We start from the raw sequence: 20,436 nt of genomic DNA, 5'->3' as shown, positions 1-20,436 counted from the left end.
GACTTCTACCATGCTTTTGACAGAGACAGACACCATTTACCATTGAGGATCCCAGGAAAGATGGGGAACAAACTTTGACATTGACAAATGGACAATCTCTTTATAACTATTTCACCTATTTTATGTTTTGCTGCAATGATGCTTTTTGGCGGACAATACAATGAACCACTACATTTTTTATAAGAAATATCATGACTTTTTGTTTAGAGTATCACACCTGGTAAAGAGTCCTGAATAAATAAATATACAAAATAAAAGTATATTTAATATTGACTTTTTTCATTTTGCCTCTCAAACATTGCAGTAAGGCTCAGCTCACCTTTCTCCTGCACTATGAGCTGAGCGTGTTTATGTGTAAATCTCTTAAATATATGATTCAGACGAAGCCCCCTGTGGAAGATTCCTTATAATGAGGCAGATGGAGGCACCGTGGGCACCATCTAACCTGTGATCTGGCGGTGACCGTACTTTTAGGAGTGCACAAAAGTGCGGTCCGTCAGTTTTGTCCACTTCTCAAAAGAAGAAAACCGCTGCCCAGAGGCCAGACAGAGTTTCGGGGGTTTCATATGGATCACATCACTAGGATATTTAGATGCAAATCCCATTGTAAGTGCTCAGCGTAGAGCGCTGGATAAATGTGATTCCAAATGTTATGTAAAATATTCACAACAAAAGCTTCAACTCAAGCCACAAAAAAACAAGTCCTCACTCAGGTCTGTCACCTGTCAATGTAAATATAGAGGGCTTCCACGTTGCTAGAAGTACAAAGGCTCTGTAAAAAGCAAAAAGGTTCCTCGCCTCTCAAAAGAAATTCAGCAAATTCTGCGCTTCCAAATGTGCCCTCCTTTCTGTGGCTAACAGTGTGCCTAAACCTCTTTTAGCATCCACATGTTTGCCATTTCTGCAGTGATGAGAGCCCGCTTAATTTATGGATGTATGTCTTCAGAAGCATAAGCTAGGCATAACATACTGGTGACTACAATGTACTAGGCACTACAATAGCAGTTTGCAATTTTCACTCAGCAACATTCACTGGTCAAATCATCATTACACCTGTAGATAAATTCCCAAAGGGGTATAATTTCCAAAATGGGGTCACTTGAGAGGGGGATCCTGCAGGGCCGGCTCCAGGTTTTCATGGGCCCTGGGCGAAAGAGTCCCGGTGGGCCCCTTTAACACATACCACAATTCATAATGTACGGATATGGCAGAGAAATATAGGTATTGTACAATGCCAAAGATTTCACTTACTTCTTACATTACATGAGTGATATCTATTGTGCATTCTACATTAGCTCAGAAACCGAACAGTATAGTCCTCTATACAGAATAATGAGCCCCATATATTGCTCCAAACAGAATAATGAGCCCCATATATTGCCCCATACAGTATAATGGCCCCATATAGTGCTCCATACAGTATAATTGGCACCACATAGTCCTCTATACAGAATAATGAGCCCCATATATTGCTCCAAACAGAATAATGAGCCTCATATAATGCTCCATACAGTATAATGGGCATCACAGAGTGCTCCATACACAATGAGCCGCATATATTGCTCCATACGGAATTGACCCCATATAATGCTCCATACAGTATAGTAAGCCACATATAATTATCCATACAGTATATGATGGGCCCCATCTATTGCTCCATATATAATGGACCTCATATAATGCTCCATACAGTATATGATCGGCTCCATACAGTATACTGAGTCCCATATATTGCTCCATACAGAATGGGCCCCATATGATGCTCCATACAGAATGGGCCCCATATAATTCTCCTTACAGAATGGGCCCCATATAATGCTACTAAAATAATTGGCCCCATAAGATGCTCCATGTTTAATGGGCCCCATATAATGCTCCATATAATTGGCCATATAAAATGCTCCATATATAATTAGACCCATAAGATGCTTCATATATTATTGGCCCCATATACTGCTCCATATGTAATTGGCCCCATATACTGCTCCATACTGAATTGGCCCCATAAGATGATCCACATTAAATTGGCCCCATATAATGTTCCCTGTATAATTAGCCCCATTTAATGCTCCATATATGGGCCCCTTCTTATGGTCCCCATATATTGCTCCAAATATAAAAAAAAAATGAAATACTCACCTCTCATTGCTTGACGCTGCTCTGCTCTGGACTCCTCACCGTCGGCGTCTTCCTGCTCTCTGTGCTGTGACTGCTCAGGCAGAGGGCGCGTACTGGTGACGTCATCGCGCCCTCTGACCTGAACGTCACAGTCAGAGGATGGAAGACGCTGCAGCGCTGGAACTGGGAGAGGTAAGTATCGCAAGTGCCGGTGCCCGAAGCAGGCGGGGGTCCACTCGCGGGGGCCGGCACTATAGTGCGTCAGTGTCCCCGGCGAGTGGGCCCCCTGCCTGCTCAGGGTCCCGGCACTTGCCCGGGTGCTCCGGGTGCTGACGCCGGCCCTGGGATCCTGCTTTTCTAGTACTTATAGGCTCTGCATATGGAGTCTGCAAACTATTCTAGCAAAATCTGCACTCCTGGAGGAAAATAGAGCTCCATCCCACTAGCGTCTCGCTGTGTGGCTAAGTTTACTGTACAGCCACATATGGGGTATTTCTACACTCAGAAGAAATTATGGGACAAAATTTGGTGCCATTTTTACCCACTTCCCAGTGTCAAAATGTGAAATCAGGGGCTCAAACCAAATTTTGGTGGTAAAAATGTAATTATTTTTTCCTCACTGCCCAATGGTATAAAATTCTGTGACAAACCTGTGGTATCAAAATGATCACTCACTGCACCCCTATATGAATTCATTTAGTGGTGCAGTTTGTAAAATGGGGTCACTTATGGGAGTTCTGCGGTTCTGGCACCTCAGAAGCTCTACCAATGTGACATGGCACCCTCAAACCAGTCCAGAAAAATCTGAACTGCAATATAGCGCTTCTTCACTTCTGAACCTTGCACTGTGCCTCAAAAGTAGTTTTCGACCACTTATAGGGTATTGGTGTACTCAGGAGAAATTGCACAACAATTTTTTGGGTCCATTTTCTCCTGTTACCCTTATGAAAATTAAAAAAATTGGGGCTAAAAAACATTTTTGGGGAAAAAATGTGATTCTTTTACTTTCATGGCTCAACAATATAAAATGTCTGGTTGTTCAAGGTGCTCACCACACATCTAGATATATTCTTTGAGGGGTGTTTTTTCCAAAATGGGGTCACTTGTGGGGGAGTTTCCACTGTTTAGGCACATCAGGGCTCTCCAAACACGACATAACACCCGCAGAAAAAAACACATTAAATTCTGTGTTCCCAAAACGTCACTTCATAATTTCTGAGCCAAGCCATGTACCCAAACAGCAATTTTCCCCTACATTTGGGATATCGGCATACTCAGGAGAAATTGCACAACAGATTGTATGGTGCAATTTCTCCTATTTCCCTTGACAAAATGCAAAATTTGGGGCTAAAAATCATTTTTGTGGGAAAAATGTGACTTTTTTATTTTTTATTTTCACAGCTCAAGGTTATAACCCTCTGTGAAGCACTTGGGGGTTCAAGGTGCTCACCGCACATCTAAGAAAGTTCCCCGAGGGGTCTAGTTTCCAATATGATGTCACTTGTGAGCAGTTTCCACTGTTTAATCACATCAAGGGCACTAATTATTCCAGCTAGTTTTACATTCAAAAAGTCAAATAACGTTCCTTCTCTTTTGAGCTCTACCGTGTGCTCAAACAGTCGTTTTCCCCCCACATATTGCATATTGGCATGCTCAGGAGAAATTGCACAACAAATGTTGTGGTCCATTTTTTCCTGTTACCTTTGCAAAAATATAAAAATTTGGGTCTAAATTAATTTTTTTGTGAAAAAAAAGTTAAATGTTAATTTTTTCCTTCCACATTCCATTAATTCCTGTGAAGCACCTAAGTATTAATATACTTCTTGAATGATAATAGATTTGATGGTGCTCATCAGATGAGGAATCATCAGAGATTGGGATATTTTTTAAAAACTCAACCCTGACTTGTACTTCTCAACAGCTTTGTCCCTGACTTCTTTGGAGATCTCCTTGGTCTTCATGGTGTTGTTTAGTTCATGGTGTCACTTGCATAATGATTTACAAACTCTGTGGCCTTTCAGAAAAGTTATGTGTATACTGACAGACTATGCGTCACTTAGATTGCACACTGGGGAATTTCCTTTCACTAAGCATGTGACTTATGAAGGTAATTGCTTGCAGCAGAAAATTTTAGCACTTCATAGCAAAAGGGGTGAATAAACATGCACATGACAATTTTTAGTTATAAGTTCCCATACCTTTAATTTGTGGCCACAGATAGACTGTCCAAAGTGGGTGCAGTCATATGCATGAGAAGAAATTACATAAATAAAAAACAAGTCAAAGACTAGAATACAACCAGTATTTACAAATGTCAGTCTGTATGCTCCCCGTCACCCCAATGCACGTTTCGTCAGGACTTCACTGCAGTTTTCTCACATGCTTTGTAAAGTGTAACTTTAATTTCAGGTGAAGTTGCAGCAGCTTCTCTATTTTTTTCTCTGCTTTTTCTGACTCTAACCTTTTGATAGACTTATATGAGGTGGAACTAATGTCATCAGCTATCTCAAAAATTTTAAAATTTAAATTTATTGAATAAAGACCGTACTCAAGAATTAAAAGTGAATGATTAATCCGAGAGGAGAAATAAGTAATAAATCATTTTCTAAATAATTCTGCAAGGAATATTTCCATTTTTGCTTTAGGATTTCCAATTTCGATTAAAAAAATTGGTATGTTCCAGAGAGTGGATCACATAGAATTCAGACTTTCTTTTAAAACATGGAGGGCAGTATACTGGTTGTATAATTAAAGACAATAATGTGGATTTCTTTGTTTTGGCCAGGTTCTACTACACTATTACACTACTTGCCAATGATCAGGAATAGTATTTTGGACGTAGTGTATTTTCACTGTGTCTAAAATGCTGCTTTCTAATTACCGCACTTGTTTGGTCAGTACAGGTGGATTTACTGCATGTAGTAATAATAATAATCCTTATTATTAAGATAATTACTACTCTGCTTGCAAGAGCTTACAATCTACAATAAGGTGGGGGTGACATAAAGTACAGATGCCTATTTACAATGATTGTCTAGACATCTTGAGGAAATGGGGGATAGATAAAGGATGCATGAGCTAGTCACCAGCCAGCATTTGTAGTGCTTTTTGGTGCATTGGAGTTTGATGGAGGGTTATGTTCAGAGAAGTAGTGAATGGGCTATACATAAAAGGAGTTAGATAAGGGACCCTGACAGGGTGCCCTAAACAGATGTGCTTTAGGGAGAGCCTAAAACTGTGGTTAGTCCTAATTTCTTGGGGTAGAGCATTTCAGAGGATTGGTGAAACTCGGGAGAAGTCTTGAAGCCAGGAGTGGGAGGTACGAATTAGTGAAGATGTTAGTTGAAAGTCACTTGCGGAGCATAATGAGCAGGTAGGCTATAAACAGAAATGAGAGAGGAGATGTAGGGGGGTGCCGTACTGTGGAGAGCTTTGTGGGTGAGAACAAGCAGTTTAAATAGGATCCAATAAAGTAGCTACCAGGGGGGCAGAGGGGGTGGTCGCCTATGGCCCCGTACTCTGAGGGGACCAACACGGAGCTACGCTGCTGTAACTGTATCGGCGTGCACAGTACACAAATACAATTACACTCTGCAGCAGAGCAGGGAGAATCAATCTCCCTGCCGTGCTACCTGGCCGTTATGGGGCCCTTGAGCAGGAGGAGGGGCCTGGTGACAGTAGTGGGCCCCCCGCCTGTCAACGCAAATGCAACTGTATCGGCTAGGTGCCGGTACAGCAGACCACATTGATGAGAAGGGGAACGTTATGCTCAATCTCCAATCATTCCCCTCTCATCATCTGACATCACTGACACAGACATTGGCAGTGGACGTGATGAAGTCACTACTCGCCGCCCACTGTCTGGAGATGTGCGGGCGGTCAAAGCAGCGGAGGAACGAGAAGGAGAGGTGACTCATAGTAACATAGTTATTAAGGTTGAAGGAAGACTTTAAGTCCATCTAGTTGAACCCATAGCCTAACCTAACATGCCCTAAAATGTTGATCCAGAGGAAGGCAAAAATTCATGTGGCAAAGAGTAAGCTCCACATTGGGGAAAAAAATTCCTTCCCGACTCCACGTATAGCAATCAGACTAGTTCCCTGGATCAACGCCCAATCAAGGAATCTAGTATATATAACCTGTAACATTATACTTTTCAAGAAAGGTATCCAGTCCCCTCTTAAATTTTAGTAATGAATCACTCATTACAACATCATACGGCAGAGTTCCATAGTCTCACTGCTCTTACAGTAAAGAATTAGCGTCTGTTATTATGCCTAAACCTTCTTTCCTCCAGACGTAGAGAATGCCCCCTTGTTCCTGTCTCAGGTCTATGATTAAAAAGATCACCAGAAAGGTCTTTGTACTGTCCCCTCATATATTAATACATTAAAATAAGAACACCCCTTAGCCTTCGTTTTTCCAAACTAAATACCCCAAGGGTAATAACTTATCTTGGTATTGCAGACCCCCCAGTCCTCTAATAACCTTGGTCGCTCTTCTCTGCTCCTGCTCTAGTTCAGATATGTCTTTCTTATACACCGGAGACCAGAACTGTACACAGTATTCTAAGTGTGGTCGAACTAGTGATTTGTATAGAGGTAAAATTATGTTCTCCTCATGAGCATCAATGCCTCTTTTAATGCATCCCTTTATTTTATTTGCCTTTGTAGCAGCTGCCTGACACTGGCCACTAAATGTGAGTTTGTCATCCACCCATACACCCAGGTCTTTTCAATTACGGTTTTGCCCAGTGTTTTACAATTAAGCACATAGTTATACATCTTATTACTTCTGCCAAAGTGCATGACCTTACATTTATCCCCATTAAAGCTCATTTGCCATTTATCAGCCCAAGCTTCTAGTTTACATAAATCATCTTGTAATATAAAATTGTCCTCCTCTGTATTGATTACCCTGCAGAGTTTAGTGTCATCTGAAAATATTGAAATTCTGCTCTATATGCCACCTACAAGGTCATTAATAAATATGTTACAAAGAAGAGGGCCCAATACTGACCCCTGTGGTACCCCACTGCTAACCGCCACCCAGTCCGAGTGTGCTCCATTAATAACCACCCTTTGTTTCCTATCCCTGAGCCAGCTCTTAACCCACTTACACAAACTTTCCCCTATCCCCATTATTCTCATTTTATTTACCAACCTTTTGTGTGGCACCGTATAAAAAGCTTTTGAAAAATTCATATACACTACATCCACTGCGTTCCCTTGGCCCAGTCCGGAACTTACATCTTCATAGAAATTGATCAGATTAGTCTGACAGGAACGGTCCCTAGTAAACCCATGCTGATATTGGGTCATGAGGTTTTTCCTCTTCAGATACACCAGCATAGCATCCCTTAGAATGCCTTCCAGGATTTTACCCACAGTAGAGGTTAAGCTTACTGGCCTATAATTTCCGAGTTCAGTTTTTGTCCCCTTTTTGAATATTGGCACCACATTTGCTATATGCCAGTTCTGTGGTACAGACCCTGTTATTAAGGAGTCTTTAAAGATTAAAAAATAATGGTCTATTAATGACTGTACTTAATTCCTGCAGTACTCGGGGGTGTATCCCATCCGGGCCCGGAGATTTGTCAATTTTAGTGATTTTTAGGCGCTGCTGAACTTCCTGCTGGGTTAAGCAGGTGGCATTTAATGGGGAATTTTTGTTATCACTGATCATATTGTCTGCCATGGGATTTTCTTGTGTAAATACTGATGAAAAAAAGTCATTTAGCATATTTGGCTTTTTCTTCATCCTCATCCACCATTTCACCCAGACTATTTTTAAGGGGGCCAACACTATCATTTTTTTGGTTTCTTACTATTTATGTAGTTAAAGAATATTTTGGGATTATTTTTACTCTCTCTGGCAATGAGTCTCTCTGTGTCAATGTTAGCTGCCTTGATTTGCTTTTTACAGATTTTTTTTATTTTCTGTATTTATTTAATGCCTCATCACTACCTACTTGGACTCGGGTGAGTATTGTATTTTTTTATGGAGGTGCAGTGCTTTATATTATATAGTCTGCCTATGGGGGAGTGCATTATACAATAAAGAGTCTGCCTATTGGAGGGTGCATTATACTATATAAAGTCTGGCTATGGAGGGTGCATTATATTAGAGTCTGCCTATGGGGGAGTGCATTATACAATATAGAGTCTGCCTATGGGGAGTGCATTATACTGTAGAGTTTGCTAATGGGGGATGCATTACACTATATAGAGTTTGCCTACGGGGGTGCGTTACATTATAGTCTGCCTATGGGGCAGTGCACTATACTACAGAGTCTACCTATGGGCAATGCATTATATTATAAAGAGTCTGCCTATGGGTTGTGCTTTATATTATTCAGAGTCTGCTTATGGGGGATGCATTATACTATATAGAGACTGCCCATGGGGATGCATTACACTATATGGAGTCTACCTTTTATTATTATTTATTTATTTATATATATAGCACCATTGATTCCATGGTGCTGTACATGAGAAGGGGATACATACAAATTACAGATATCACTTACAGTAAGCAAACTAACAATTACTGATACAGATGGGTGAGGACCCTGCCCCTGCGGGCTTACATTCTACAGGATAGTGGGGATGGAGACAATAGGTTGAGGGTTGCAGGACGGTGTTGGTGAGGCGGTAGCTTCGGTAGTGGTGAGGAGGCAGCAGGGTCAGTGCAGGCTGTAGGCTTTCCTGAAGATGTGGGTTTTCAGGTTCTGTCTGAAGGATCCGAATGTGGTTGATAGTCGGACGTGTTGGGGAAAAGAATTCCAGAGGGTGGGGGATATTTGGGAGAAGTCTTGGAGGCGGTTGGGTGAGGAGCAAATAAGTGTGGAGGAGAGAAGGAGGTCTTGGGAGGACCGGGATTAAATGAGGGTGCATTACACTATACAGTCTGTCTATGGGGGTGCATTATACTATATAGTCTCCCTATGGGGGGTGCATTATACTTTAGAGTCTGCCTATGGTGGAGTGCATTATACTATAAAGTCAGCCTAGGGGGTACATTATACTATATAGTCTGCGTGTCGGGGTACATTATACTATATAGAGTGTGCCTTTTGGAGATGCATTATACTATAAAGTCTGCCTATGGGGGTGTATTATACTATATAGAATCTGCATACGGGGATGCATTATACTACAGGGTGGGTCATGTATATGGATAAACCTAAATATAATGGAAATGGTTGGTGATATCAACTTCCTGTTTGTGGCACATTAGTATATGGGAGGGGGAACATTTTCAAGATGGGTGGTGACCATGGTGGCCATTTTGAAGTTGGCCATTTTGGATCCAACTTTATTTTTTCCAATGGGAAGAGGGTCATGTGATACATCAAACTTATTGAGAATTTCACAAGAAAAACAATGGTGTGTTTGGTTTTAAAGTAACTTTATTCTTTCATGAGTTATTTACAAGTTTCTTTTTGTTCACAGCCATTGACATGTTGCAGAGGTTAATACGTGAGGAGCGGATAGAAATTGTGTTGATTTCTGGTGAACACATTACCCGGGTCATTGCATCAGATTTCAATGCAAGACACCCTACGCAAGAAAACTGTCACCATTCACATTTGATTTAGCTGTATCCATATAAATGGACCACCCAAAAATGTTTGGCTCATCACTGAACATAATGTTCTGTGTAAACTGAGGGTTCTGTTCCAATGTTTGTTTTGCCCATTCTGAAAATTCAGCGCACCTATCTGGGAAATCCTCGTTGAGATGCTGCAGCAGCTGGATTTTGTAAGGGTGACATTTATGAGTAGCTAATATATGCGAAAGGGATGATGCTAGATTGGTGCACTGAATTTGCAGAATGGGCAAACCAAACATTGGAACAGGACCCTCCGTTTACACAGAACATTATGTTCAGTGAGGAGGCAAACTTTTTTGGAGTGGTCCATTTATATGGATACACCTAAATCAAATGGGAATGGTGACAGTTTTCTAAAGTTAAAGTTAAAGTATAAAGTTATGTTAAAACCAAGCATACCATTGTTTTTCTTCTGAAATTCTCAATAAGTTTGATGTATCACCTGACCCTCTTCCCATTGGAAAAAATAAAGTTGGATCCAAAATGGCTGACTTCAAAATGGCCACCATGGTCACCACCCATCTTGAAATATTTTCCCCCTCCCATATACTAATGTGCCACAAACAGGAAGTTGATATTACCAACCATTTTATTTAGGTGTATCCATATACATGGCCAACCCTGTATGTGGAGTCAGCCTATGGGGGTGCTTTATATTATATAGAGTCTGCCTATGGGGGATGTGTTATACTATAGAGTCTGCGTAAAGGGATGCATTATATTGTATGGAGTCTGCCTATAAGGGTGCATTATACTATAGAGTGTGCCTATGGGGCTGCATTATACTATAGAGTCTGCCTATGGGGAGTGCATTATACTATAGGGTCTGCCTATGGGGGATGCATTACATTATATAGAGTCTACCTATGGGTGAGTGCATTTTACTCTAAAGTCTGCCTATGGGGGTTGCATTATACTATATAGAGTCTGCGAACGGGGATGCTTTACACTATATGGGGTCTACCTATGGGGGTGCATTATACCATAAAGTCTGCCTATGGGGAGTGCATTATACTATATAGAGTCTGCCCATGGGGATGCATTACACTATATGGAATCTACCTATGGTGTTGCATTATACAATATAGAGTCTGCATATGAGGGTGCATTATACAATGCAGAGTCTGCCTATAGGGAAAGCCTTATACTGTATAGAGTAAGCCTATGTTGAAAGTATTATACTATATAGAGTCTGCCTATGAGGAGTGCATTATACTATAGAGGCCTTTGAGGAGTGCATTATACTATATGGAGGCTTATGGGAAGTATATTATACTGTATGGAAATCTCTGCAGCCAAGTCTTGGCTGGAAGAAGTTATTATGTGGGTCTGGGCGTGAAAAGTGAATGACTCCATCAGATATAACTTCCACTGTAAGTCACCATCTATAACTGTGCTGTAATCACTTATATGTTCGGTAGGACTTGCATTTAACACTGATCATATCGCGGTAAAATCAATGTTGGTCTTTGTATAGAGATTATTTTCAGCAACAGCGCGGTCATCTGCTGAGGTCCTCCTACATCCACTAGTAGGGTGTGTCACCCAGTCATAATCAAGGTTACCTGGTTAGGGGCCCACTCAGAAGTTTTGCCCCCCTGAACCAAAACCCTAACTATGCCTCTAATAGGATTCTATAATGTATGGGCAGCCAGTGCAATGACTCGTACAGAGTGGAGTAATCCAAGTACCGATTAGCCAGATAAATGACCTTGGCTGCTGCATTAAGGATGGAATGGAAAGCGGAAAGTCGAGTGATGGGGATGCCAATTAATAAAGAACTACAGTAGTCAAGGCTGAAGTGGATCAGGCCAACAGTGACGGTTTTTGTTGTTTCCAAGGTGAGAAAGGGGCGGATTCTATAGATGTACATTAGGTGCAAGCATCAAGAGTGAGCAAGAAATTGTATATGGGAGGTGAAGGAAAGATTGGTGTCAAACATAACAACGAAACAGTGAGTTGCTACCTAGGCATTAATGTAGTGTCACACACAGAAAGGAAGATGTCAGATTTAGGGAGGTCAGTAGACGATAGGAGCAAAAGAAGTTCAGCTTTGGAAAGGTTGAGTTTCAGATAGAGAGCGGTATGATGTTGAAAACTGCTGACAGTCACTGATGTTTTGTAGTACAGAGGGGGTAAGATCAGAGGAAGAAGTGTATAGTTGTGTGTTATCAGCATAAAGGTGGTACTGAAAGCCAAATTTGCTGATGGTCTGTCCAATAGGGGTCATGTAGAAAGAGAAGAGAAGGGGGCCAAGAACTGAATGATGAGGAACCCCAATAGTGACAGGAAGAGGAGATGAAATGGAGCCAGTGAACGATATCCTGATGGAGCGGTCAAAAAGATAGGAAAGGAACCAAGAGAGAGCAGTGTCCTTTATGCCTATTGATTGGAGCATGGAGAGTAGGAGATGGTGGTCAACAGTGTTAAAAGCCGCAGAGAGGTCAAGAACAATTTGAAGAGGGTGGTCACCATTTATGTTTTGCTGTCAAAAAGTCATTTGTCACTTTGATGAGTGCAGTTTCTATAGAATGTAGGGGCGGAAGCAGCACTGAGATGGATCTAGGAGAGAGTGAGTGCAGAGGTAACGGATAAGGCAGGAGTAGACCAGGTGCTCCAAGAGTTTATAGATGAAAGGGAGATTTGAGACGGGTCTGTAGTTATTTGTAATGACATTTTATTGGTCAAAATCTGAACCGGAGGCTTGCGTCTCCACTACAGAAATTGACATGATGCGGCTCGTAAGCCTGCACCTTGGGTCTATGCAGTGTTAAATAGAAGCATACAGTAGTGTATATGGGATTTCTATAAATCCCATTTACTGTGCTTGCAATGTAGAACGTGTTGTGTCCAAAATGCTCCTATTCCTGACCATGGGCATGCAGCCATATGCCTGGCAGAAAAGATTGACCCTGCTAGAGATGAGGTCAATCAGAGTTCAAAGTTTTATATTTTAGAACCCGTTTGCCTCAATTTTAGTCAATATTTCCATCAGCCACATGCTTAGTTTTCAGGTATTTAGGTGGAAGCCTAAGGCTACTTTCACACACAGCATATTTGCTGCGTATTTTTACGCGCGCGTATTTTGCTGCTGCTTTACCTGCGTTTTTTTACGCAGGCAAAAAACGCAGCTGCTTTCACACACAGCGTTTTTTGCTGCGTTTTTTGCAGCTGCGTTTTTTTCAGCATTGTGTACTGAAAATAAAGTTTGTTTGAAAAAAAAAAAAAAGGGGAAAAAAAAAGAGTCATTGAGGTCATTTCCTGTCTTTATGACTCAGAATATAATACACACTGGAGTTAACATCATGTCGATTCTGCCAGCTGCAATGGCCTTGAGCCAAAGACGCCTCAGCAAGCGGAACAGACATCAGCTGGGGTTTACTAACCCCACTGTCACTAACCCCAGGTTACTAGGGCAGGCGTCAGTCAGACGCCCCCCCTCGTAACCCTGTACGGTAAGGGTATGTTCACACGATCCTGATTTCAATCCTTTTTTTTCAGGACAAAAACCGCAGCTCTTGGCAGAAAACGCAGGTGCGTTTTTGGTGCGTTTTTGATGCGGTTTTTAGTGCGGTTTTTTATGCAGTTTTCTCTGCAGATTGTCTGTGTTTGACACAAATAAAGCTTTAACTGCAGTGGGGGAAAAAAAAAAGAAATGATGTCATTTCCTTGTCCAACCCTTTTCTTCTTCCATCCTCCATTTTGGGACTAAACACCAAAATGAGTGGACGTGTTTTGAATGACAGCGCTCCGCAGAGTGCTGAGCGTAGGCCAGATCACAGCCCGCGGATCCAGCTCTATCCAGCTATTTAAGTCTACGTACACATTTGCAGTCTGCGCCGCAGCGTCGGGCGCCGCATGCGTCATGCGCCCCTATATTTAACATGGGGGCGCATGGACATGCGTCGCACTTGCGTTTTGCGCCGCATGCGTCACTGCAGCGCACGCATCCGGCCGCAGAGGACGCAGCAAGTTGCATTTTTGCTGCGTCCAAAATCAATCAAAAAAAGGACGCATGCGGCGCACAACGCAAATGTGAACATAGCCTAAGTGCCACGTATTTAAGTGCCACGTATTTAAGTGCCACGTATTTAAGTGCCACGTATTTAAGTGCCACGTATTTAAGTGCCACGTATTTAAGTGCCACGTATCACGTATTTCAGTGCCACGTATTTCAGTGCCACGTATTTCAGTGCCACGTATTTCAGTGCCACGTATTTCAGTGCCACGTGCCACGTATTTCAGTGCCACGTGCCACGTATTTCAGTGCCACGTATTTCAGTGCCACGTATTTAAGTGCCACGTATTTAAGTGCCACGTATCACATATTTCAGTGCCACGTATTTCAGTGCCACGTATCAAAGTGCCACGTATCAAAGTGCCACGTGCCACGTATCAAAGTGCCACGTGCCACGTATCAAAGTGCCACGTGCCACATATTTCAGTGCCACGTGCCACGTATCAAAGTGCCACATATTTCAGTGCCACGTATCAAAGTGCCACGTGCCACATATTTCAGTGCCACGTGCCACGTATCAAAGTGACTGAGCGCCGGCCCTAAAGTGAAAGTGAAAGCAGAGCGGTGACGTCACCGCTGTGCTGTTAAGGCCGGAGCTCAGTCAGTGTCAGGAAGCAGATGCTGGGGGACGCGCAGGTGAGTATGTACTGTTTGTTTTTTTTACGCTGGTAACCAGGGTAAACATCGGGTTACTAAGCGCGGCCCTGCGCTTAGCAACCCGATGTTTACCCTGGTTACCCGGGGGCCTCGGCATCGTTGGTCGCTGGAGAGCGGTCTGTGTGACAGCTCTCCAGCGATCAAACAGGGACACACACACACACACACACACACACTACACACACACACACTATACACACACACACTATACACACACACACACACACACACGGACTGCTGTCTGCTGCTTCACTGGGGGGCGGGGGCTTCCCTCTTCCTGTCCGACGTCACGTCCGGTCCTGGGTGTCAACCCCTCCGTACAAAGACGCCGACACCCAGGACAAAGGCGCTGTGTGTGGACGGTAAGATGGGGCCCTAGGGGGATACGCAGACACGCCGCTGCGTAAAGAATTGACATGTCAATTCTTTTTACGCCGGCGTGTTTGCAGACAAAAGCGCCGCGTTTTTTTGCGGTGTGTCTGAACGGCAAAGTGAATTTCTCATTCACTTTGCCGGCAGACGAAAATGACATTGCGCATTTTTGAAAAGCGCCCGCAAAATAGCGCTCAAAAATGCGCTATGTCTGAAAGTAGCCTAAGGGTATGCGCACACGTCAGGATTTGTTGTAGAAATTTTCCTGACAAAGCCGGACATTTCTGCCAGAAATCCGCATGCATTTTCTTGCGGATTTTTTTGCGGAATTTTTGCGTTTTTCTCCTGACACTCCAAAATCATAGGAAATCCGCCAAAAATCCGCAAAAAATAATGAACATGTTGCTTCTTTTTCTGGATTGCGTTTTTTTTGCGGAAAAAAACGCTACATTTGCACAAAAAATGCGGAATTTATTCTAAATGATAGGATGCATAATGTATGCGTTTTTTATGTGGTATTATAGCGTTTTTATCGGGGAATTCCACAAAAAAAAAAAAAACACAAAAAATCCTGAAGAAATCCTGAATGTGGAACAATGGTTTTAACTCCTTACTTCTCAGGATTCTGCTGACTCATTTGCAAAGGATTAACAAAATAGGTAATAAATAATCAGTAAAAATGTAAAAAATAATTAAAAATAATAAATTCATACTTTGATTGTACAATTCTTGCCTTGAGTTTTCAGCTTGAACACGAAGTTCTTCAAAGGCCATTATCATCCTCTGGAAAAGACCGCTTTCATTATAGCATAATCATGTTTATTATATAGGATTTGTCAAATAATAAGGAATAACGATACTGTAGTTTCACTCTTTAACCCTGCATCTGAACCATGTAACAATATAGTATATAGTATAATACTCCCACTTTTAGCAACTCATTTATATATGTGCAGTACGTATGGAATACAAAAACAATATACCTGTATTTAATGTACTTAAGACAGAAAACTGATGGAAATACATTGATAAATCTGCCACAGTTATCAGGGAGCTATTAAAACCCTAAAAGGATTTATGTATTATTATTATTATTTATTGTATTAAGGCAATGTTCACACGTTGCGTTTTTGCAAAATTTGTTATGCAAATTTCCAGCTATTTCACACTACCAGCAAAGTCTATGAGATTTCAGAAATCTCATGCACACCTTTTTTCCTGACTGTTTTTCCTGACATGTTTCATTTTTCCAAAATGAAACATGTAATTTCTTTCAGCACTTTTCACCCACTAAAAACAATGGGTAGTGCAAAAACACTGCAAAGAACGCAGGTATCAGGTTTTGCTGCGTTTTTGGTGCCAAAACCTGATGAAGTTGAATCAGATTTTTTTTGTTATGCGCTAAATTTTATGAACATGCACAAAAAACAAATGTACCCTGTCAAAAACACAGTTTAAAAAAAATAGCAAGAACGATGCAAAAAAAGCAGTAATAACTAAGGCCTCTTTCACACTTCAGTTGTTTGGCGTCAGTCTAAGGGTATGTGTCCACGTTCAGGATTGCATCAGGATTTGGTCAGGATTTTACATCAGTATTTGTAAGCCAAAACCAGGAGTGGAACAATTAGAGGAAAAGTATAACAGAAACACATGCACCAATTCTGCATTTATCACCCATTCCTGGTTTTGGCTTACAAATACTGACATAAAATCCTGACCAAATCCTGATGCAATCCTGAACGTGGACACATACCCTTAAACTGCCAGTTTCCTCAAATAACGGATCCGTCATTTTTTTTTGGCGGGTCCGTTATTTTCCCATAGACTTGCATTGGCGACGGATTGTGACGGATGGTCATCCGTTCCATCCGTCATGCGACGGATCCGTCGAAATTTGGCGGACGTTGTCTAGACATAGACGGACATTGAAACGTTTTTTGTCAACGCCGAAATGACGGTTCGCAGCGGATCCGTCGCGTCCGTCATTCCATAGAATGGCCGCCTATGGGCGACGGATCCGTCGCGACCGTCATTTCGGCGGATCCGTCGCCCCAATCCGCTTTTTCAATTGCGCATGCTCCAAAAAGTAGATACTTTTCCCAGACAACCCCCAAGTAACGGATCCGTCAAAAAAACGGATCCGTTGGAACCGTTTTCTCAACAATTGTGACGGATCCGTCGATCCGTCACTATGTCGGAAGTGACTGACGCCAAACAACTGAAGTGTGAAAGAAGCCTAAGCAAAACCTGTGTAAACGCAGCTTAACGTTTGCATTAAAAAATGCTGCAAAATGCAATGTGTGAGTATGACCTAAAGGGAATTGGTCATTTAAAAAACAATATTACAATATTAACTCGCGGATATGCAGTTAATCTGCAGGGTAATAGCATTCAAAAGCCTTGTGGCCACCGCACTGATGCCCCAGCTGGAGGAAAAACATTATTCTTTCCAACAGCCTCGGTCTTTTAGGCTATGTGTCCACGTTGCGGATTCGTGCGTGGATTTTTCGGCATCATTTTTTAAAAATCCGCAGGTAAAATGCACTGCGTTTTACCTGCGGATTACCCGTCGATTTACTGCGGATTTCCAGCGTTTTTTGTGCGGACTTCACCTGCGTTTTACCACCTTCAGATTTCTATTGAGGAGCTGGTGTAAAACGCTGCAGAATCCGCACAAAGAATTGACATGCTGTAGAAAATACAACGCAGCGTTTCCATGCGGTATTTTCCGCAGCATGTGCACTGCGGATTTTGCTTTCCATAGGTTTACATGGTACTGTAAACCGGATGGAAAACTGCTGCGAATCCGCAGCGGCCAATCCACTGCGGATCCGCAGCCAAATCCGCAACATGTGCACATACCCTAATAGATGAGCAGCCGGCAGAGCTTCAGTCACTACTCAGTACATAGTGAGTGATGGTCGTTAACCTGTTAAATCCCAATGGTAATCTCTGACAGCAGCAATTAACAAGTGACGGCAGGGGGTACAACACTGCTCTCATCTATCAGCGCACACAGTAATGTGATCACAGGGTGCCGATGCGTTGCCATGGCAGATGAGGGTCTGTTGATGACCTCCATGCCTGTCATAAAGCTCTTCCTGTGAAAGCCATAAGAGATCGTGATTTTAGTTATACATAGCAATGTTCATGCCCTGCTATGTATAGAACAGATGATCGCAGCTTCAGGTCCCCTAAAGGGACTATTACATGCAAGAAAAAGTAAAAAAAAAAAAAAAAATGAAGGAAAAAAAAACACCCACAGAAGTTCAAATCACCTCCCTTTTGCCCCATTAATAATAAAACAATTTCAAAAACACAGGGTGTTTTACCTGAGGATTGTTCAGAATCCGCACAGAAAAATCCGCAATGTGTGCACATACCCTTACCAGCCTGAGAATACCAGCCCCCAGCTGTCTAATTTAGCAAGGCTGATTATCAAAAATGGGGGGCCATGCTGTTTTTTTAAATTATTTATTTAAATACTTAAAAAATATGGAGTGGGGACACCTCTATTCTTGATAACCAGCCTTGTTGAAGCTGACAGCTGTGGGTTGCAGCCCCCAGCTGTGAGTTTTTCCTGGCTGTTTAACAAAAATACAGGGGATCCCACGCCATTTTTTTCCAAAATTATCAAAATTATTTATTTACAGTGCAGGAGCCAGCTAATGAATACACCCATCAGCCGCTACTGCTCTCGCTGTTATTAGCGGCAGCTTTTGTCAGATGATGAGAGCAGTAGTCCCATCCGCTGACACCAGTGACCAGAGGTAAACTTTATACCTCCGATCACAGCTGAGCGCTCATGCTGCCTTTTGACAGCATGAGAACCGCGGTCCTCTGACCGGCAGCAAAGATTTCACCACCGATCAGAAGCTGTGCTTGCCGCACTGTCATGCACATGACAGCGTAACAAACACTCGGTGTTCGGGAAGTGTTCCTGATTAACTCCGTGTTCGGTGTCCTTGCCCGAACAGTAGGTGTTCAGTGCGGACGCCGAACTTTACTGTTTGGGTTCTCCCATCTCTAATAATAATCACTACTACAATAAACAGATATAAATATTAATTTAAATCTTGCCTCAATATTGTTGTTAAGATCACTATAAAACCGTCTTGTGTCATCTATTTCAGTTTCATCTAAAATATAAACAGTAAAACAATTAAAAATGTACATTATTGTGTACAAATAGAAAAAAACAAAAATATGGTTTATATTTAGTAATGTCAACAGAATAAAGGTAACACATTATGTAACAAATTTAAAAACATTGGCAGAATTGCTGTATGATTTGACTCTTACAAGAAAAAGATAAATAAATATTAATAAGTTATAAGGAATACAAAATTACAATAAAAAGCAAGCTTTACACAGTTACATTGCTAAAATAAATAAATGTGAAGATGAAAAAAAAAACCTGCATCCTGATAGGAGCTTTTGAGTCACTGCCTTTTTACTTAAAGGGAACCTGTCATGTCACCAAAGCTATTAACCTCTAGATACAGAGTTACGGTAATCTGCAGATTGATAGCATTACAATACTGTCCGGTTGTCTTAGGCTGGTTTCACACTTGCGTTTTTATCTGCATGCGTTTTTTTAAAAAAACGCATGTGTGAAAAACGCATGTAAACGCGGTAAAACGCATGCGTTTTTTAGACGCATGCGTTTTTATAGAAAAGCACAAGAAAACACAAGAAAACACAAGAAAAAACAAGAAAACCCTAACCCTAACCCTACCCCTAACCCTAACCCTAAACGTGACTGAAATACGTGGCACTGAAATACGTGCAACTGAAATACGTGGTACTTAAATACGTGGCACTTAAATACGTGGCACGTGGCACTTAAATACGTGGCATGTGGCACTTAAATACGTGGCACGTGGCACTTAAATACGTGGCACGTGGCACTTAAATATGTGGTACTTAAATACGTGGCACTTAAATACGTGGCACGTGGCACTTAACCCCTTCACCCCCAAGGGTGGTTTGCACGTTAATGACCGGGCCAATTTTTACAATTCTGACCACTGTCCCTTTATGAGGCTATAACTCTGGAACGCTTTGACGGATCTTGGCGATTCTGACATTGTTTTCTCGTGACATATTGTACTTCATGTTAGTGGTAAAATTTATTCGATATAACTTGCGTTTATTTGTGAAAAAAATGGAAATTTGGCGAAAATTTTGAAAATTTTGCAATTTTCCAACTTTGAATTTTTATGCCCTTAAATCACAGACATATGTCACGCAAAATACTTAATAAGTTACATTTCCCACATGTCTACTTTACATCAGTACAATTTTGGAACCAAAATTTTTTTTTGTGACGGAGTTATAAGGGTTAAAAGTTGACCAGCAATTTCTCATTTTTACAACACCATTTTTTTTTAGGGACCACATCTCATTTGAAGTCATTTTGAGGGGTCTATATGATAGAAAATACCCAAGTGTGACACCATTCTAAAAACTGCACCCCTCAAGGTGCTCAAAACCACATTCAAGAAGTTTATTAACCCTTCAGGTGTTTCACAGGAATTTTTGGAATGTTTAAATAAAAATGAACATTTAACTTTTTTTCACACAAAATTTATTTCAGCTCCAATTTGTTTTATTTTACCAAGGGTAACAGGAGAAAATGGACCCCCAAAGTTGTT

The 20,436-nt window shown here is 41.6% G+C and overlaps 1 protein-coding gene across 1 annotated transcript in view; it reads right to left on the bottom strand.

Annotated features, from left to right (window-relative positions):
• Positions 1–20,436, bottom strand: part of LOC143817643 (synaptonemal complex protein 1-like) — a 446,817-nt gene that overhangs the window by 241,320 nt on the left and 185,061 nt on the right. Inside the window, exons 8-9 of the mRNA XM_077299136.1 lie at positions 18,860–18,918; positions 15,493–15,562 (exon numbers count right to left, since the gene is read on the bottom strand). Coding sequence (XP_077155251.1) covers positions 15,493–15,562; positions 18,860–18,918 — 129 coding nt within the window. The remainder of the gene's footprint in view (positions 1–15,492; positions 15,563–18,859; positions 18,919–20,436) is intronic.

Source organism: Ranitomeya variabilis, chromosome 3 (genome assembly GCF_051348905.1).
Source record: "Ranitomeya variabilis isolate aRanVar5 chromosome 3, aRanVar5.hap1, whole genome shotgun sequence".
Taxonomy (NCBI): domain Eukaryota; kingdom Metazoa; phylum Chordata; class Amphibia; order Anura; family Dendrobatidae; genus Ranitomeya; species Ranitomeya variabilis.
Note: the sequence above shows the minus strand (reverse complement) of the source record. Positions and strands in the feature narration are given on the sequence as shown.